The 21,703-nt window shown below is 38.4% G+C and overlaps 1 protein-coding gene across 2 annotated transcripts in view; it reads right to left on the bottom strand.

The window, feature by feature from the left end:
- The window catches only part of LOC110381275 (proto-oncogene tyrosine-protein kinase ROS), a 28,749-nt gene that overhangs the window by 3,750 nt on the left and 3,296 nt on the right, over positions 1-21,703 (bottom strand). Inside the window, exons 3-32 of one of the 2 annotated variants that reach the window (XM_064035679.1) lie at positions 11,879-11,938; positions 11,395-11,485; positions 11,092-11,312; positions 10,749-10,997; positions 10,516-10,663; positions 10,313-10,432; positions 9,909-10,233; positions 9,611-9,820; positions 9,118-9,519; positions 8,943-9,037; positions 8,723-8,861; positions 8,443-8,644; positions 8,178-8,367; positions 7,979-8,097; positions 7,515-7,710; positions 7,127-7,293; positions 6,406-6,593; positions 5,706-5,913; positions 5,357-5,626; positions 5,071-5,276; positions 4,167-4,987; positions 3,943-4,083; positions 3,473-3,707; positions 2,863-3,059; positions 2,613-2,748; positions 2,128-2,261; positions 1,522-1,737; positions 869-1,011; positions 405-569; positions 81-275 (exon numbers count right to left, since the gene is read on the bottom strand). In XM_064035679.1, coding sequence (XP_063891749.1) covers positions 81-275; positions 405-569; positions 869-1,011; positions 1,522-1,737; positions 2,128-2,261; positions 2,613-2,748; positions 2,863-3,059; positions 3,473-3,707; positions 3,943-4,083; positions 4,167-4,987; positions 5,071-5,276; positions 5,357-5,626; positions 5,706-5,913; positions 6,406-6,593; positions 7,127-7,293; positions 7,515-7,710; positions 7,979-8,097; positions 8,178-8,367; positions 8,443-8,644; positions 8,723-8,861; positions 8,943-9,037; positions 9,118-9,519; positions 9,611-9,820; positions 9,909-10,233; positions 10,313-10,432; positions 10,516-10,663; positions 10,749-10,997; positions 11,092-11,312; positions 11,395-11,485; positions 11,879-11,938 — 6,189 coding nt within the window. The remainder of the gene's footprint in view (positions 1-80; positions 276-404; positions 570-868; positions 1,012-1,521; positions 1,738-2,127; positions 2,262-2,612; positions 2,749-2,862; positions 3,060-3,472; positions 3,708-3,942; positions 4,084-4,166; positions 4,988-5,070; positions 5,277-5,356; positions 5,627-5,705; positions 5,914-6,405; positions 6,594-7,126; positions 7,294-7,514; positions 7,711-7,978; positions 8,098-8,177; positions 8,368-8,442; positions 8,645-8,722; positions 8,862-8,942; positions 9,038-9,117; positions 9,520-9,610; positions 9,821-9,908; positions 10,234-10,312; positions 10,433-10,515; positions 10,664-10,748; positions 10,998-11,091; positions 11,313-11,394; positions 11,486-11,878; positions 11,939-21,703) is intronic. The other variant, XM_064035680.1, reaches the window with a different exon arrangement.

Raw genomic sequence — 21,703 nt, 5'->3', positions numbered from 1 at the left:
AAACTGATAGAATAAAATGGGATTATCAGACTAGAAATCTAACATGCAATAAGTTTACCATATGATGCTGTGTTACATACCAGTGAAACGCGTTTGCCCCTCAAGTAACTAAGCAAGTCGCCACCTTCCATGAGCTCCATAATTATGTAATTAGGATCATTGTCGAGACAAACTCCCAGTAGACGTAGAATATGTTCGTGTTTGAAGTTCGACATCAATGCGGCCTCTTTCAGGAATTCTGTCTTCTCTTGTTCTGTGGCACTCTTGCGCAATGTCTGTAAAAAATATTGGTAGGTAGTGAGCATTTTCGCGTTAGGTAGTCTTGTATTTCCAACAAGCTTCTTTATAATGGCGCAAAATTATACGAATTAAAATTAGTTTCCTTTAGGAGTTGCACTACTTACTTTGACGGCCACTTTCGTATCAGAAGTGCTCCCGTTGATCTGTCTGGCGACACCTTCGAATACTTCCCCAAATGCTCCCGATCCAAGGAACTTCGTTAGCGTTATTTGTTCACGGCGAATGTGGGGCAAGCTGGCCAGTTCTGCGTCCGTAGGACAATGTACACCCTGATAGAAAAAATATAAAATAGTTATTTCAGAACAAAAGACCCCTCCCGCTGTGGGTTAAAAGCCTGACGGATTGTCTGACTCTTACTGACTAAAACCTATCATGTTTCTTATTAAGCCCTTTATGTACCAGGGTCGCGGTAACTTTTTCGAACAATGTCGCAAGCCCCGGCAGACCTTGGCCTTGGTGGGTTCCACTGGGTGATCCATTTTCCCTCAATTAATATTTAAAAATGGTCGGTGAGATTTAATTGAGTAAAAATAATAAAATACGTATGTGTATCTAATATAAAACTTGCCTGATTATAAAGTATATTGGTGGAGTGTCTCGTTGGTAACTGCCTCAATGTTGCAAGTTCGACATCAGGTCCGCGTCTCGTGGGGTTTACAGGAATTTGGTTTTCCACAGCTGCCTTCTTTCGTGCCCGGGCATTGTATGCTGCTAATGTTTGGGATATAATTAATTAAATGCTGAGTAAATAGAAATTCGTCTTTGCAAGAAAATGTATCATAATTTAAATCTTTGTTCATATTTTTGGAGGTAATAGTAGTAGATATTTTTTCATCATTTTAATATTACATCTAAATCAATTAAATATTACGAGAAGAAATTCAAATTATTTTTTTATATTATGTATATTATTTCATGTTTTGTCGTTATGTATGAGTTTTAAGAGTGATATTTACTAAGAGGTATGGTGTCTTTAAAAAGTCAGATATTTAATCGTCTCCACGTCGCTATGAGTGCTCTGTTATATGGATACGCTTGGCCAGTCCAAACAATCTATCTATCTGTTGTTTTTCTTATTAGATTTCTTATTGGTACTTTGACTACTAGTCCCATACACGTCATGTCAAATTCATATTTCCAGTAACCAAAACAACAGATATACCTATAGAATATTGAGATGGCTGTAACTATGTAAAAGCTATCTGTTAATTTACAACATACCGTAGAAGACGGCGGCGGCGACAGCCAGCAGCGCTGCCAACGCAGCCAGCAACGCCAGTGCAAGTGCAGCGGCGGGCGGTCGTCGCGGGGAGAGCGCGGCGGCGTCGAGCGCGGCGGGCGGGGACAGCGGTCCCCAGCCGTGCGCGTTGCGCGCCTGCACGCGCGCGCGCCAGCCCGCGCCCAGCGCCTCCGCGCCGCTCACCAGCCAGTACGTCTCTATACACATTATTTTCATATCACTTTATGTTACTGATTCGTACATACGTAAAAAAATGTTTGAAGAGAGCAAATCTAGATAGGAAAAATAGAAAAAACTTGAAAAGCCTTGTTTCACTAGTTATACTCTATTCTAGTGAGAAAGTTACAGTTATCCGATAGATAATGCTATCTGCCAGATAAAGGTTGCTTATAATTTCTGCCAGGTAAGTATATCTAACCTGTGTAAGATCTGTGAAACCAAAATTTACAGTTTATCTGGCAGATAAGTTCCGATGAATGTTGTACTGTTATTTTTTATTATTATTCTATATTTATTGGTGAGCCGCACCAATTCATCAAGAAAAGCTTCAAATGTATTTAAAAAGTATTCTTAACTTGATAACATACCAGTTCCGTTATGCAACAATTCGAGCCCCTCTCTCGCGATGCGCATCTTCATTTTATCGTCGATGTCGGACGGTAAGTTCGCTGGCAATAGGTCACTGAGATTCTTGGTGATGTTTTCACTTCCTTGGGCAATCCTAGCAGAAAAAATTTAATTGTTAATAATTTTAATAGATAGGTATGTATGTATGTATGTAGGTATTTCTTATCGTGTGGACTTCTAGAACCAGAGCTTTCTCAAATTCAGCTCACAGCATTCGACGTGTAATTGTAACGACTGGTACTGAGCTGATTGAGGACAATAGCTTTATATGCCCTTTCTAGAACGGGGGTTTAACACCACCAACTTCCAAAGTCCGCGCTGTTTATGTTAGAAACTCACGCAGTGATTTCAGACCCACTCGGATATCCACTCAAAGATCACTAGAACAGGGGGCATCTAACTCTTGTATTAATGATGGAATATAATAATATACATGCAATATTACCTGTGTTGCGGCCGTCCCCAAACACGATAGGCTATGATGGGAGAACCTCTTGTGTCAGGTTCCGTCCACCACACGCGTAATACTCGATCACCCACTCCTTCCACGCGTAAGGGACCCGGTGGGCCTGGCACATCACCTGTAATATATTTATTATTTAAATACTTCTAAACCGGACATTTCTTCTATATATATAAATTTTGCATAGGTATGCAAAATTATCCTAACTTGCTTAAATATTGGTTGAACTTACCATGAGTTTCAAAAGTGAAGCGTTCGTCGTCAGGCCAGTAATACGGCGGTGCATTAGCGACGTACTGCAAACGGAGTCGGAATACATAGCGCGAGCGTGGCCGGAGCTCCGAAGCTAGCCACTCGTCCTTTTCGTCTCTTGTGCACGCTTTCCAGGAACCACTCGATGGCGGTGCCTCTGAGTACTCCATTTTAAAGCTGGAGATGAAGATATTGTTATAATTGTATGTACCTAAATTTTATACATGTAAAGGTGGGTTTTCTTGTGTTGAACATCATTGGCAGTCGTTTCAAATAGTCCGACGTCAGAAAGTCAAGTGGCAACCAGTCTTACCATGGGGTATCGGGTAACCGGGTTGCTGCGGAGTTTGTTGCGCCACTTCTACTTCCCAGCAAAAATACATAGGAAGTCGTGAAGTGGTGGGTTTTGGGGGCTGTCTTGTAAATTTCTGATGTTCGCAAAGTGCTGTTTTGCAGTCAAGTTTGAATAAATGAATTTTGATTTTGAACCCGGGTCACTGGGTTAGGAGTTACTGGGTAGGAGGATCAGGAGGTTGAAGACTAGACTTGTTGGGAAGAAACAAGGCAAATGATGAGAGAGTTTCTCTTACTGTAGTAGCTGGTACGATGTAGGCGGATGCCACGAGACGCGTATCTCGTAGGGCGTGAGGGTCGCGACAGTGAGCGGCGGCGGCTGCGGGTAGGTGCGAAGGCGCAGGTGCGCGGAGTCCGCCACCACGACGCTGTGGTTGGAGTGCGCGCGAACCCACACCGTGTATGACGTGTTAGGAGAGAGTCGCGTCAGGTTGGCGCTGCGACCACCCCATACCTCAAATGCATTGTGTTCTGTTGGAAAATTACATTAGTTTTAGAAAAAATATGGCCAGTTTCACCGGTTATTAGGATCTCTGAAAGCCTATCAGAAGCTTATCTGTCAGAAAAACTAGATATAACTTTTGATATCATAGGTCTTAGATAGCAATATTTGGCAGAAATTATAAGCAGCCTTTATCTGGCAAATTCTGATAGAGTATTAACTAACTGACACTTTTAGTTACATGTGCTAACATATTCTTTGTACCTTTCAGCTTGTGCACCAACGAAGGGGAGTCATCAGTTCTCCAGTGAACCTCATACAAGAGTCCTGGATCAGGCTTCCATTCTACATGCGCTAGTACCGGGCTTAATACTATTCCCGTTACATTTTTGGGTGCTGTTGGAGCTGAAAATATGAGGTAAATATAATTATTAAACCATATATTTTAGGGAAATTAAGTAAAATTAATTTTTAATGTTGCAAATTACCCTCAGCAGCAGTTTGTAAAATCATCGGCGAACCAACAAGAGGCTTAATTTCGTGTAACTTCGCGTAGTAGTTCGTTGCTTCCAACATCACTGAATAGTTAGTAAACGGTTTCAATTCGTTTATCACTACTTCTGAGTTGGTAGTTGTAACATATGAGCAAGATTCTTTGTCACAAGCAGAAGTGTCTTTTCCAATCTCTCTATAAAATATAGTGTACTCTGTTGTAGACATTTCGTATTCCAATGAGTGACATCGATTAGGTTTTTCTACCGGTGGCATGTGTAACGTTAAACTGTTGGCTGAATTTGAAACAACTTTTGGTCTTAAGTACAGTATTTTAGGGAAGAGACACGTTCTTGAAGGGTACGGTTGATTTCCGGGATCCAAGGCCATTATTTTGTATCCATATGAAGTTTTCCTCTCTTCTATTCTCGTCTTATGATGCTTTGTGGTATAAAATATTTCCTTCTGAGTAGAATTGAACCAGTAAACGTATCTACTGTCTACTGTTATTGACATGGGTGTAAACCCGTATTTTTTCTTTTCGGTAGCATCGACCACTATTCTACATTTGCAGGCGTCCATATCTGTCGCTATTATGTGGTGTACCCAAGGATCTACCCAATACAAATCATAATTCTTGCTCTTGGTCATGTCAATGACAAAAGGTCTTGCCACCTGAGGGTCTTCGGGACAGTTACAATCACGTCCTGTGCCCTCAGAATTTCTAAAGAAAGGTTTAATATCAGATCCGTTTAAAAAGGATGTCATTATCGTCCCCAGTCCCTGATGTCCACTTTCTTCGTACCAAAACAATGTCCTAAAACAATTTGAAATTATAGATATGTTAATCAAAGATATTCTAATCTGATACTACTAGGATACAACAATTAATTCACTCACCGATGTAGTGGTGCTATTTGAAGACTATAAATGGGTTGTTTTCTGGAAAATACTCTTGTTATATGTGGCCGGCTGTTGGTCAACCCCAGATCAGCTCGGTATGTGACGTAGGATTCTATAGATGTGATCTCCAACTGTGTCCAGTAAACGGACCTGCTCACCCAGTCCACGCACATGCTGGTCGCCGAACCATTTATTGACGTCAGCTATAAAAAAATATAGGATGTAAGAACATCTACGGTCTATAAATAACGAAGATTTTCGAAATCTGAAAGTATGACGCTACCTTGAAATGGCCACTGCCGTTAATCCTCGAAGAAAATATTTCTTCCAAGTTATTAACCCAGTAAACTATATTTTCTTCAGTGGACACTGCAAAGTCTACAGGTATTCCAGTACTTTTAGGAATTGTTTCACTTTCCCCGGAGTCTAGATCTATAATTTTGATAGATTCTTGCGACGACACCATAACTTTAGGTATGGGATTTACTTCGTCTGACGATGTTGATACAACTTCAGAATATTGCCCGTATCCTGCGTCCGTATGGGCACGCACCTGAAACACAAATATTTTGGAATCCTCGCTTTGTAAAAAATAGTCTGTTAACGTAATTTTTTAATGTAGGTTGCCATACTTGGAAGAAGTATTTGGAAGCCGGCGTCAAGTCTCTCAGCATGAGTTGCGTGTGAGAAGGCGAGAGATGTGCGTCGGCGCAGGCAGAAGGTTTAGTAGCTGAGGTGGAGTCGGCAGCCGTCACCCAGCACTGCGCTTCGTAGCCACGGATGATCCCGTTAGCGCGGCCCGGACTGCCCCATCGGAATATCGCAGATAACGGTCCACCACTGATGGAAGGTAAGAATTTGAAGTTAATACTATGTTTTTGCAGCATATCTACTGCAGTGGACACTGATGGCATGCCCACAACCTTATGTACTACTGCTATGTACTTCCTTATGTACTCCGCCTAAACTCCTTTATGTAGAACTCTATTTACTCCCTTATATGTTTCTTGTACGTACTCCCTTATGTACTATTCCTAAACATCCCTTATGTATTTCTTGTACGTTCTACCTTATGTAGGTACTATTCCTATATACTCCCTTATGTACTACTCCTATACAATACCTTATGTGACTCTTGTACGTACTCCCTTATGTACTACTTCTATATAGGTACCCATTATGCATTACCACAAAATAATCCTTCATGTGCTCAAGGCAAACCAATACAGAATGTGAAAAGACCGAGGACGAAATTAAATTTGTCAACTCACTATCAACTTTTTTCATGAAGCTTTAAGATTTGAAAGTGTTATTGGTCTAGTAGTTAAGTACCTTAGCGCAGGCTGTACGTAAATCCTAGGCGCTCTAGGCGCGGCGGGCGGCGCCTGCGGCGAGTGCAGGCGGGCCCGCGCCGCGCCGCCGCCGCCCCAGTGTGTGTGCGCCCTAACTCGCGCCTCCATGCTACTGTACGGACCCACCGATACCGATACCACTTCCACCCACGGCACGTCTACTGTCCTCTGACAAAGCAGATAAATTAAGGAATCAGTCGTTATTTTGTAAATATCCATACATGACATAATAGGAAAAATGGGGATACAAAATGGGGAGACCTTTGCCCAGCAGTGGGACAATACAGGCTAAGAAAAAGACAGGAAATATTTAGCGTTAATTCCGCGAGAGAATAAATCGGGGATCGAAGCTATATGTACTCGACACGTTTCCTCCACGGGGCATCTTCTTCAGGAGATGCCTCGTCGACCGCGAAAGTGGTCCTCGATTTTTTGTCTCGCGGAATTAACGCTAAATAGTTTTCCTAACATTTAACCCAATTTTAACAATGTGTAATGAACTTTTTGACTGGAAACTTATACAAATACCTAGTTAAAACAATTCATGTAGGCATATTTAGCAAATGTCAGCCTATCTCTTTTTTTCTAATTGATAAAATTTTATGTTTTTTTTCCTTATTATTTTAGAATCACACATTTTATGCGTTAGGCGAATAAAAAATTGTTTTGTCTAAAAATAATCAGTTAGGTCAAATCCTCACCTCTATGTTATACTGTCCAGGGAAATGTAGATTGACGTCGTAATAGACTCGACTGTTGTTGACGTTGACGCTGGTGGCTGGCTCCCAAGTCACGTTAAACCTGTCCCACTCACCCACCACTGCTATTGATGACGAATTAATAGTTTCCGGAATTGCTATCAAAGATTCTGGAAAAAAAATTAAAATCGATAAATCATTTCATTACTAAATGATCAGCGTAAAACTACTACAAACACTAAAACTTGTATCAAACACAGTTTCTAAATACCACCGCATAGAATATTAGGAAGAACCGTACGTAATGTTACCAGCTTTATTTTTTTTTTTTTACAACCACAAAATACTAGTTCTATATACAAACAATCATATTCCCTTTGCGATAACTTACCACTGTCCGCATGCAGGGACGGATCCCGTACCGCAATGACATGTACCCTGGGCAGCAACTCAGCAGTATATCTCCCTGCCAAATCAGACACAACCGCGCGAGAAGCATCCTGAACCCACACGAGACGGCCGCTGAAGTAGCAGAGAGGACCCAATGTTGCTGTTCCCGATAAACGAGTCACCAGTGATCCTGATACCTGGAGGTAATTGTGAGTTTTACATACATATATTGTATTTTGTTCTTGTTTGCATGTTCTTAAAGTTACTAAGTCTTAAGGGTATTATTTGCTTTATAAGCATATACACATTACTCTAAGTATGAGGCATACATTAGTATCTAACATTTTTGAAATCTGTAACTTCAATATAGGTACTCGCACAAACGACAAAATTAAGGGATAAAGAAAAGCTCATATTCTGAGGCTAATATTGATTTTAAAAACTAGATATTTATAGGAATCATACTTCATTTACTCCATGCGTGATTCGATCAGCCGTAGGAGCTCGGTGAAGTTCAGATCCATCGTAGCTTCGAACAAGCCAATAAAGCCATTTCTCTTCTAAATCTGCTGTCAGTCCCATTACTAAAACAATGTTGGCAATATTAGTTCCGATCATTTTTCTTTAAAACAGATTTTATAGTAAATATAGACGGTAATATTACCTTGTTTGCCACTAAATAACTGCGCAGGATAGTAAATCATCTTATTTTCTCCATTAAGTCTAGCCGCCTCAACCGCGTGGCCTGTATTCCAGTATATGTAGGCGCCTAACGAGTCTATTGTAAGTTCTTTAGCGACCGTCACAATTGGAACTGGCTCTCTGTTGCCACCGTCTAAATTGCCTCGTGTTATCTAAAGAAAATATGCAATTGTAGCAACATACTTTGTATTTAAAAGTATGATTTTTTTTGTATTTTTACTACCTACCAATTGCTGTTTAGGATTCGACCAGTACAATTTCTTGCCGACCCAGTCCACTGCTAAGCTCCCCACATTTTCCATATTGGACATCAAACCAGTCTCAAAAGTTGTGGTGTTGAACCATATTACTGTAGATGCATTGGTCACCAAATACAGCTTGTCACGGTACCAAGAAATATCGGTAATTTGAAATTTTCTCAGAATCTCTCTGGAAAAACAGAATTTCTTTAAAATCTCCAAAGACCACATCCAAGTAGGTTGTCATTTTATTATGGCAGTTTCTTACTTGTGGATTAAGATTTGTAAATTGTCTCCAGTGAGATCAGTTTGCAATAGTCCATCTGGCCCTGACCATAATAAAGTGCTTCGCAAAGTGTTTGGCGACGAGGGTAATGTTTTGCCAACAAATTCAGACGACCATGGACCTGCAAATATGTTTTGTTTAGAAAAATCATCAGTGCCCACTTAAAAACGGTCTTGGTCCCATAAAAGTGTCTTGTTTTTACCTGAACCAGATTCGGTAACAGCAGCTACCCTTATTACATATTCAGCATCTTGCTTCAAATTATCCACAATGCTCCTCGATTCTGTTATATTTTTACTGAAACAAATATTTGCCAGTTAGGAGATAATTCACAGTATAACATAGCTATATGATACTTGAAGTATTGTGGTACATACATATCTATTACGTCCCCTGAATCAACATGCGTTAACTGGAGATGAAATGTCCACTGTTGCCAGGCTCCACTTCCCTGATGACCCAACAGATGAGGAGGATTCCACGAAACCTTCGCCTGATTGATGCCCATCACACTTTGCAACCCTAATGGCGGATTCACGGGCACTGGAATAGGTTGACAACTCCTCAAGGCTACCAAAACCTGTCTTGTTGCTATAGTCTTGGTGTTATATGCCAAAGGATACTCGTTGTGGAAGTAACTATCACTTTGACCATGGTATTCCTCTGTCAACATTTCTTTGCCATTCGTCCAGTAAAAAAGTCCACCTGCGTATGCAATAGATCGCGTTGATAGAAACATTGGTGTTTGTGTGTTTGCTCGAAAATCGGCAACTTCCCGTCTGAAAAAAAAAAATACATAAATAAGAAATTGAATCAACAAACCATATTTTCCTTTTCCCATCAATTACGTTTTCAAATTGACTGTCTTACCCATCAAGTGACACAGCTAACACTGTGTTCCTCCTCAGATGTGCAACAAGTATTCTAAAATCTGCGTGATCCACAGTGAAAGCTCCCAGGTTTGCATCGCGAACTATAATTTCCGGCTTAGCGCTGTGAGGAATACCATTTGATATGTTTGCCAAGTCGAGTCTGTACAGACCACCGCGGTCACCTCCTTGTTGAGCCCAAAACAAGTAACTGAAATAAAACCAAGTCAAATTAGTACAATTCGTTCAAATACAAAAAGCTCTTTTAAATTGTCATTTTAATATCAAATAAAACAAACCCATTATAAGCATCCACTTCAAAATGAATCGGCCGAGAGTTGAAGCCTGACAACGCAACTATAAGATTTTTCCCGTCAAAATCACACCGTAGTATTTCCCAGTTCGTTATATAGGTTCTGTTCGACCAATCCACAGCACTGTAATGTACTTCTCCCAAGACGTATAAGTGCCGATTCAACCAATCTACTGATAAGTCTTGAGGCTTGTAATTTTGCGGTGTCAGTATTGTTTCGGAAGCACTCTTCTTAGAAAGGCTGCTTCGATATACGTAACCATTCGATACTGATGTGAAAAGGGAATCACTTGATATATCTAGTCCCACGCCTGAAATGAGTAAAATTTCATTAGCAAACCGTATATTATAATGCTCATACATAGAAGTTTTAATTTTGGAAAGCTTTACCTGTAATTGAGTGTTCCGTACTATATAACTCTACAGGATCTGACAACATGTCATTGGCGGGGGCTGCTAAAACGTTCTGTTCTCCACCCAAAATTAAAATTGGTTGCTGACTAGGAACAGCTAAAACAAATGTGGATAAATTACATAAATTATTTCTCATCGGCACAGAAGATGGAAGTAGTTCAACAAGATTTAAAACTTACATGTCGGTAAAGGAGGTGTAGATATCCTAACATAAGCTCTCGGTCCTTCTCCCACTGCGTTACGCATAGCAACCGATACCTCATACTCACGAGCGGGAGCTAAATTTTGAAACATGTAAAACAACGTGTTGTTCGATGCTGGCATGTCCTAAAACAAAATGGCAAATAAATTATATACATATATCTAGTACGAGAAAAAATATATACTTTTATAAATTGAGCGATGATTATACCTCAAGAGCATCGTTGGTGTTAGGCTGAGTATCCGTTAGTCGCAAAACGTATGAGATCAATGGTCCATTTGGAAATGGGCCTGGTTCCCAGGAGATGGCCACTCGGCTGGGGTCTGGAGCAACGGCCCGTAAGGTTGAAGGTGCTGAGCTAGGCTTGCCATTTTCTAAGGTAGATATTACCACTGATGGCGCTGAGTAAACCGGCTCTCCAGCACCACCTCGACCAGACAGGAATATAGCCACTCGGAACTGTGAAGAGGAAAATGATTATATGCAATTAATGATTTATTTTGATTGCTGTAATTTTAATTGCTTACATACGATTAAGCGTTTTTTATCTTACCCTATATTTAGTGTATGGCCTAAGACCATCCACATTTATAATAGACTGGTCTGAATGACTAGAGTTTGAATAATATTGCCAAGTGCCCGGTAGCTCCTCATACCGCCATTGTACCATGTAGCTGAGGTTCCCTAGATTGGGTGCTTCCCAAACAAGGGATAGCGATGTAGCCGTAAGACTGTCGGCTACCAAAGCGGGAGCAGTAGGAACGCCAATCAATTCTGTAAATCGATATAACTATTTTAGAAAGAGATTGATAGTCGTATGATGTTAAGGAAGCTTTACAATAATATTTAGGCGTACCTCTTAACTTTTGAAAGTAAGTATTCAAAGCCTCGTTACAGCCCATAACACAGTACAGTTCCCGCGAAAATACAGTCTCCGATGTGACATTCTGAAATATATTATTATACATAAAGCATTTCTTTTATTAGTGATTTAGTTATTCACAAGGATGTATGTAAAGTGAGGAATGATTATATGAGAGAATCTGAAATTAACACCATTTACAGACAAGAAGCATGCGGTTGTCATTGTATGGTCATGTAATTAGGAGGGATGAAACGCATGCTAGGAGAAATGTCTTAAATATGAATGGATAGATTGAGTGCGACAGGAAGACCAAAGAGAAGGTGAAAGGATTGACTGAGAGATGCCATGAGTAAGAAGGGAGTGAATGTTAGAGTGACGTCTGGTAAAGATGGATAGAAGCGGAAAACAATGCGCTGACCCCAAATACAATTTGGTACAGGGCAAGAGGAAGAAAAAGATTGATGATGATACTTACGCAAACGATTTGACATGAATTTTCCAATCCTTCTTGCCATAAGCTACACCCCAGTTTGCACTAGAACAATAAATAATTAATCGGTAATTAAAATTACATTACTATTACCCAAGCAACTAAGCGTACAATGTAAGATACCAGAATTCTTAACTTTAAATATACCGCATTTATTCAACTTTTAGAGCAACAACAATGATTCAATATAAGCACAACCATGATGGGCACTATCAATCTTCATTCCTCATCTCTATTTTACTTCAGGTGGGAAATGTAAGAATTTTCCAAAGATAGGTGACAAAATAGAATATTGTTTTTTCAATGAGGTTCATAGTGTTATTCATCCACAATTCGAAGTTGATGTGCTTTGTTCTCCATCACATGTTTAGTTAAAATAATAGCTAAGATATAATAATATAATTACCCAAGCTTCAATAGGGTAACAGTGATAGTAACTGTGAGCTTCCTTATTAGGAACATGACTTGTTGTCACATAATTAGTGGTGCGGGTTTTAATCCAATTAAATTACCACGCTAGAAATTCACTGTTTATTTTTACATAACATAGTTCCTTAATTTGATTACTTTTTCGTCCCTTATTGTTCAGTAGCTAATAATGAATTTTGACGGTGTTTATGCGTATATAGCGTAAACAACATGGTCGTATGGTCTTAAATTTCTTTGTAAACCTAAACAGAGATAAAATGCAGACTCGTTCGGGATACGTTTCAAGTGCAAACAAACCTGTTGGCACTCCGTGTTTTGGCGTGTCGTAAACAAACAAAAAAACTAAAGGAAACTGAAAGTAAGGCAATGAGTGTGAGAAATATAGTTCCCTATTCTTGTAACGGACACTTTCGTTCCCATGGCTGAGAAAGTATAAAAACAGGGTTCGTAACGGATTTTCACGGTCCGGTAACGTCCTTTACGGATGGCAAGTGACCGGATGCCGCAGGTGCCCTTACGATCTTACTCAATTCTTGAGAATTTTAACTAAGATTATAATTAAAATGCATGGCTTGAAATTTTTACGACACTTTGATAATAATGACTAAGTATATGATGCAGACAGCCTCATGAGTGACTAGTCAGTTCTCTGTAATGATAACTTCCGAATATCACAGCTCGTTAAATAGTAGGAACAAAACATTGCAATGCAGACAGATCTCATTTGAGTCATGTCCATTCAGTGTGATGAACAATACGCGTAACAATTAAAACGGATGCACAGGACCGGCGCGAGCGCGATCTGTGCCGTTTGTTTCGGCTGTATAATTGCGGGTCGCGGCCTGCGCACGCACAACCATCAGTCGGATCAAACATATGTGGGACACAGTTTCATATCTTTTAAGTCTGTATTGATGTTTCTATTTACACTTATTCCTTAACTCAAGGACTGTTACGAGTATTCACCTATTATCGCATAAGTTGTATTGCTCTGGGCTTATACTTAGATAGATTGTTTGCAATTCATAATCATCTGAAAGCTAGACTTGTTGAATTTATTTCCAGTTTCCGTTACTAACTTCTTTTTAAAATTGAGGCTGTTATCAACAAATTCTTACAATAACTGGTTCCTTATGAACAAACGATGATGTATCGAAATGATTTTGTTGTGCCGTTGAAGGACGAAGGTATTCCTTGCTAACACGACTCTTCCGCCATAGTTGTCACAACACCACGCCCAGTGCCCAGACGCACCCTCCATGTCCAATTATGACTGACGGATCAATTCATTTTTGAATATATTTATTAGTTGCTATGTCTGTTTGTTTTAAAAATGGATCTCTTATGGTATGAAACCATAAATCACTGTAGAAGTTTACATAGACACAAGTAAACAAGCAATTTCTTCGTATCTTTGTAGTATAATATAACAAGTAATTTTGACTCACGCAAAGTTCACTTAGTTTTTGGTTATGCGTGTCCGTAAAATAGAATTCGTTTAAACCTATTTAAAAATAAACAAATGAAGACGATAGACTGCACGCAGACGAGAAAATTAAATAAAACCAATAAAGTAACAAAGTAAATTAACGGCTAATTACCCAGTTTCCTGTCTCGTGCTGCAATAATAACAAAACAATAACTTCTCCCTTTGGAGTCATTAAAATTGTCGCGTCAGTTCATTGTTGGAGCGATTTCGGAAACGCGCTCGGAAGTCCAATTGGGAGCGCAAGCGTACGCCGGACGCAGGGCGCTGTGTAAGCACTCACGGATAATTTACTTGTTAATTGCTTCATAGCAAAACTCTTGTGCTTAAATGATCAGTCTTTGTTTGCGCTGGATAACCTAAATAGCACAATTTTCAATTGGATAGATTTACCAGAACGCAGGTGGGCGGAGTATTGTGCACATTATGAGTTCATGTATATTCTGTGTCTATCCATATCCCGTTACATCAAAATTGTATAGGTATCAGCACTTATCATAGCAGGTACTCAGACAGACGGAAAGACCTAGCAGAGAATTTGTCATTTACCGCCTGCCGGCCCCTGGCGTGTTATTGTAACTACGACTGCTACTGAGTAGCATTCTGGGATTTACGTGCCCTCCCAGGCACGGGGGTGTAACACCGCCGACTTCCAGGCTACGGGCTGCTTTGTGAAAGTTTCTAAAACTCACAAAGAGCTTTCGGCCCGACCCGGGAATCGAACCCGACACCTCCTACATTGCAGTCGCGCCATGCGAGGTGATGGACACACAAGGTTAGCTTTTAGATTAGGTAGCTTATATTAGTACAACATTTACCTTATTCGTTATTATTAAAGAGGATGGCACAAAGTAAACATCTTAATAAATTGATAAAACCATCCATAATATTTTTACATAGTAACAAAGTAAGTCGCATAAATAGTAACAACAGCGTAACCAAAGTAGATTAACCGTAGGTATTATTATTTTTATATAAACATAGGTATGTTATTTGGTGCGATACTATGTGTGAAAAGGAAAACAAGTGCAATTTAAATTTAAATTAATTAATAAAGTTATCTCGGAGATTTGTAAATAGGCGCCAGTGGATAGATACGAATTGCGTTGATTCTGTTTTTCTAATTCCGTACGTTACTGACCTGAGATAAACTTAAGATAGCGTTTCTACATTTATGTCACAAATTGTTTATTCGCAACTTATATTAATGATTCCACCACGAGTTGGTCAGCTGTCAATGGCATGAGAAATTAAAGTCACTGCATTACGTTCAGGGTATGTCTGATGGAAAGCTTGAGGGTCACGGGTACGCATCACGTTAATCGTACTATTGTGGCGCCTGTTAATCATGCGTCATGGACCTACGTGAGTGCACCCGCTTATCGGTGTCTACCGCGAATCAATGATTGTTGTTATTTGTAGCTTAATGAAGCTTGTACGAAAACGTGTCAGTCTGATATAAATTTTCTATGTTCCAAGCGGCCGCGAAGATTTGTTTGCAGATAGGTACCATATAAAACAAGTTAAATAAAAGCTCGTAAAAGTACAAATCCCGCAAAGCAATATAATAAATGTCATGTCAGGCCATGTAGAATCAGATATAGGTACGGACGGAAAACCAGTTTCCATCCGATGTGTGCCCTCAATTTACGAGACTTGCCCTTGATTTCTCAGGGTTTCCAGGATCAAATCCCGTCCTAGTGACAATGAGACCCAACTGCCAGTATTACGAGTAATACTAAACCGATTCTTCCTTTCCCAAAGAGAACACTAAGACCGTTATAGATAATAGTCTTGTATGCCAATAGGTACCTGTGAATTCCTCTACAAAGTCATTCGGCAACATAAAGCAAATTAAATAATTCTCGTTTCGAAACTGCTTTAGAATTCGCGTTCTCGGAGTACTTATTTTAATTTAATCCTACCTTTTCCATTTGAATTTGATCCATATTATTGGGATCAAAAATTCGAAAACAGGTCACGCGCTGGCCCACGCCAACCATTTTATTCTGGCAATTGGATAATGCTAAGGCAAATTGAGGCCCACCGGCAAGCTTCCCGCCGCCTCTGCCACGCTCTAGCGTCGAGAGCACTCCTCTCAATCTACCGCCCTATTGCTAGCCTTTATCAGTCGATTTTACAATGCCTAGCATCGCTTTGGATCACTGCCTAAGAATACATTTATGAAGAACTACTTACTATAGATACAAGCAAAATAAATGATGATCTGTTCTTATGTTGAGTCTAGGCTAAATATTACAAAGGTACATATTATATGGCACGATTTTCATCGTCAGGTTCAATAATCCATTTCTGTACAAATCCGTCTTGTCTTGTCTCGTCAATTACTGATTCATGTTCCTTATGATCATCACTCTAACTTGGAGTATTAAAAAACTATACCATATCAAGGCTAGCCAGTCCTGTTTTTTGTATCTTGTAATGTCATTTATATCTTGTCCATAAGACTGTCCTTAATACATATTGTGATGTAGTTCTTTTTTAAGACTAACAGGCAATGTTCAATAAAAGGACAATAAATCAAAACACTTAGCAGAAGCTGAGTGCACTCTAGGTAATTTCGTTCAACAGATTGGTAGCGTGGAGTGTTGAAGAGGCAGTCGGGGGATAATGGCGCAGAGGGGAGGTGAGGAGAATTGTTGAATGGGCGCAAGCGCAACTCGCAAGCGGGGAACGGTCCACCTAATGAGGAAATAAGAATTAGCGGGCGACGACGAAGCGAGTGCAGTTCTTTATCATAACCAACCATATCTTCATGATTTATATAATGTATTCGGTTTGATATTTCAATATTCATTTTTGTTCAAACAATAAATGCACGTTTAGCTAATAAAAAAATATTAGTCGCTTCATCTTAGGAAGGACCATTTCTTAAGGAATGTGCGGTTAAGATTTTTATAGACATTTTAATATTGATGTGGCCTACAAGTTTAAGTGGTAACTTGTTGCGTTCATATAATCTTCAAAAGAATTTCGTTTATTCTTTGATGTTCCGGGCACTTGAAATGAACGAAGCCATCTTTATGATTAAATCTTAAAATATATCGTCAGTGAAATTGCGAAATATGTGCATGCGATTGCTTCAAAAGATATTGCTTAGCAAGCTGCGTGTCGGGAATTAAGAGCGCTATTACAAAATCGAATTGCTCAGTTGTAGGTAAATTAGACGATAGCCGGCAGCACTTGCGCATGTGTGCGTCTAGTGAAATACGCAACGCACACCTGCGGACCGCCACGCGGCACAAACAAACTTGAGACTTTGCCACTTTTTTCCGAAATAATTTATTGTTTTTATAGTTTATGAAATATTATTTGTACCGATGAATTTTATAACCTAGAATAGCTCGATTGAGTTACAATAAACAAGTAATCGTTTACAATTTTTAAATTATTTAATCGACAACCAAACTTTTCACCATGTTTATCAATTATAAGTAATTGATTTATAAAAAAACTAAAATCTATAATTCGTCTTCCATGTATTGTATCTTCATTTTCCTGCAACAATGAAAACTAGGAATGTAGATAGTTTATTAAAACAAATATGTCACGTATACCTTTTGCGGGTGACAAAAATACTTACCATATTATTTGTACTGGTATTCAATTGAGTCTGATAGTCTGAATTAAATATGCTTTCATTATCCTGCAAGAATCAAAGAAGTCCAATTACATTATTATGCAACAGCGAAACTAACGACGATGACATTTACGTACATATTTCTTTATAACCAACATCAAAAAGAGAACCCAATCTATAACATTTTCGAATTAGAATATCATGGCCTAATACTTATGTATATTACATTTCAATCAGATCATTATAACTAATAAATAAAATAAAACTCACTAGTATCAAAACGTGTTAGATGCGTAGGTTGCGCTATATTTTCGAACTCCGGCGAGTTTACGCGGCGCAACAGCGAGCGATACGTCCCTCCTCGGTAAGCGCCTGGCGCTGACTAAAGTTGAACACCGCGCGTCACAAGATTTATATTGATTTTGCATTGCAAACAAAAATTATTTTAAAATATTGTTTTACTTTTAAATAGACCAATTTTTTTCAAGCTTTATAACAATACCACCTTAATTATTAAATGTTTTTATTTGAATTTGGATTATACTTTCATAGATAAAAAATATAGTTTCGTACGGAAAATTGTCAGTAACTCTCAGTTTTATAGAATTATTTTTGGTGTAATACTGTATGAATTGTAATAAATTGATTTAAGCACTTCCAAGTACAAGATATAGTTGTATCTTGAACATTTTTATAAATGGTTAAATTGCTATATCCTCGGAGTACCGAAGCATCAAAAGATACCCAAAAGCAACATTTTATGAAACATCCTTTGCAGAGACAAAGATTTTACTGATGTACGTGGACAAATTAAAATATTTATTTAATACACTTTCAAGATAAATGATCAAACTTTCTGAATCTTATTTTTGTTTTTTTATTGTGACTATATCCAAAGCATCAAAACTCGTATAAAACGTTTAAATTCGCGAAAATTTGTGATAGCCCTCTTAAGCCGTCTGGCTTTCAATTAACTCAGGACACTTTAACCAGAGATTACCATTGCAAGTGTGCAGGTTGAATAGCGAAACTGTAACAATTGAATTAGAAACTACAATTACTGTTGCTAAAATTAGCAACATGCTGACTTAGAAGTGGCAAGGTCTTTGTTACAGTATATTAGGAACATGTCTCATACTTTGCAGGACTGTAGGAATTTATTAAGGTCTGTAGTGCCCAAGTACAAAGTATAGTGACAAGTGAATATGTAGTTGTAGGTCATAGAACTGCATATAAATTCATGTTTCGTATTAAAACAAAACTAGTACTAAACTAAACAAACATAATCAGCGCCTTCTCGCTAATTGAAGGGCCGACTCGCCTTCATATTGCACTTATTACAATTAATCGCTTAATTGTTACTTACACGATAAGAGAGCTTAGTGTGAGTACAAAAATATTCTCATGTGAAACCATGGTTATAAAGAATAATAACAATGATTTCATTCCATACAATTTGGACTAATAAAACAATATTTGGAGGAAACAGATAGACATCAAAGAACGGGATAACAGAATATTAGCATTTAAAGCTTTAATATTAATAAGGATTACCTTATATTTCTAGCAAAATTTTAAATTCTAACTAAAATTTTATACGGGCTACAAACCTGTCGCCAACTAGTAAATATGTTTTTTAATTAAGTAAGAATGTTTACCCCACCCATGAATATATTTAAAAGTCATAACACCCCACAATTTCACACAATCAAATTCAAAATTATTCAGAATATTCATGAATGCACCTGACGGCAAATGCGGTCACATTTAAACGTTACGCCATCAATGTGGTTATTTTGTTTTTAGTCATAATAAGGAAAATAGTATCCCAAATTATTTCTTCAATGAGATATTTTAAATAACACCTTTTTTAACTTCAGGACAGCAAAATTCTCGCAAACTGGATTTTCGCCAACCAATTAAATATATGTACGTCTCATCGTTGTTAAATAATAATGGCTGAAAATAGCAGGTCAGCTAACTTCCCATTCATAGAGATTTCCTTTAAATTATTAAGGATTAAGTCTCATCCAATTACGGAAAATATATGAATGAGAACCTCAAGTCAGTAGCCAAACGTAATAAACCATTCAACGAATTCTAATATACCTAATAGTCAATGTAGTTTCACACATAAATTATAAATTAATCGCAGGCACTACCTTCACTTCCGATAGATGATTGTTCATTTCCGAAACGTAACGCAACGGAGCGCGCAAAGGGATTGAATTCCCTTACATTATACAGTTCAATATATCTATGCAATAGTCACTTTATGGTTCACTTATCTCAATATTTATTTTTCTAGTGGGACTATACATATTACTTCCAAATCCATATTTTTTGTAATCCTCATAACCTCTTTAGGTTTTTTACATAGAAAAACATCTTAGTAAATATGTTTGCTTTAGATTAAAGACCCATTCTTGTCTTCTAGAGATCTAGCCAGATAAGTTCTAAGAAATCATCAAGGACTTAATTTTTGCCAAGAGAAATATATTTCACCCTATATAGGGACCATATAGGACCCTACCCATTATTCCTAGTTAGCTTAGGTATAATAAAAAGAATGTTCTGTAAATGATAGAATAAAACGATTGAACTCTAAAATAGATCCGAGGGGAGCAGGCTGGCAACTAGAAGCTTCCTTCCTCCGTCCATCCGGCGTCGAGTCTCACGCGACCCTTGCGCGTGCACCGCTCGGCAGCCGCACCATGCCACTGACCACCGAACACTCCATAACTACATCCCTTGCAGGATGAACATTACCATCAATCAAATAGATATACTGACCTCTCTTCAATAACCCCACCATTTAAGTGGTTTGCGTTATTTTTAAATAAATGTCAAACTACAGTAACCAAATAATTGATTGCGGTTTCTATGAAGTATATTTAGATTGAGCAAGGAGATCCTGGTAGTACCTTAGAGGCCAGCTTCTCGTTTTTTAAATACGTATTCTTGTTACTGAAAGTGATCCGTGAACTACATTACATTCCCATCATTCCATTGCTACTTACCCGTATTTAGTTATTATTTGCCTGGAGATAAAAATAAATCAGCTCCTCCAAACCTTAACCTTTTTATTAAAACAGTTCTAAAAAAAACTAACTTTCATGATGGCCTCTGGATGAAAGAAACTATTTTGTTTCTTCAAACCAGCATGTTAAAACATGCATACCTATTTGTGCCTTCTCTTTTCCAGTCGAGGTGTTACTTCAAAAATCCCAAAGTACCTAAAGCAACCACAGCTATATTAACTAACATGTATTCCAATCAAATTCTAATAAACAATCTGTAAGGAACGTTTCCCAGGAACTGCATTCGTCATGTAAACAAGTTGTTGTTTAAGGGAACAAGTTTAAGAAATACTTAAGTTTGTTTAGCAGAACGGACACTGAATTGATGCCTTGCTGTCTGCCGCATCTTGCGACCTGATGAAAGATATTGAGCAACGCAATGCAGTGCCTGCAACGGTAGAGCGATGCTCTGTTGATTCAATTCCCATGCTTTCTTCAACACCGGTCATGTTAAAATACTATAAACAACGAAAATAAATCCCAACATATGTAGATAAATAGGATGCAGTAAGATTAGATTGTTAACAATTATCATCTTGTGATAGACATTTGTTTAGCACCTAGAGTGCCTTTGTTAGATTGAGTAATGCAACTTTTCAATTTGCTCTAGAGATACGGATAAGAATGGCTACAGTAAGGTCATCAAAACTCAATGATTTGATTCACATAATTTTGATGCATAACACTCATACTGCGATGTATTGTAATGGCTACAAAATAATAATAAAATACAAGCAAGTCAATTGACTTTGTTTGAAGCGTGAGGGGTGCGTCTGAAGGCCTATCCGCCCGCCGCCACTTGAGCTTTTTTGCGTTACACAGGGGCGTAAATTGGACATAACTGATAATTTTGACATAAACCAGTAGTAACTGTCAGACTTTGGAATGAATGCACCGTTTTGTGTCGTATAGCTGTTACATTATGTGATGGATAACGGCAGCAAAACTATAAAAATATTTACTGAGCATGTAAATAAGATAAAATACCCAATAAAGATTAAAAACCAATGCTATTTATTTAATTGAAATAGGTCAACTTCACGATGTTTCTCACTTTGCATCGCGTGATTGTGTTTGTAACCAAGTTTTATATAGTGTTATCAATTTAATTTTAGTAGGTAGGAGATGTTGCAAACATTGGGTTTTGGCATATTATGTGTCGGTAAGCAATATTTGTCATCTCTTAACAAAGAACATGGACGGTGCTCACGAAC

This window comes from Helicoverpa armigera, chromosome 7, assembly GCF_030705265.1.
Source record: "Helicoverpa armigera isolate CAAS_96S chromosome 7, ASM3070526v1, whole genome shotgun sequence".
NCBI classification, from domain to species: domain Eukaryota; kingdom Metazoa; phylum Arthropoda; class Insecta; order Lepidoptera; family Noctuidae; genus Helicoverpa; species Helicoverpa armigera.
This window is presented reverse-complemented; position numbering and strand designations above follow the sequence as displayed.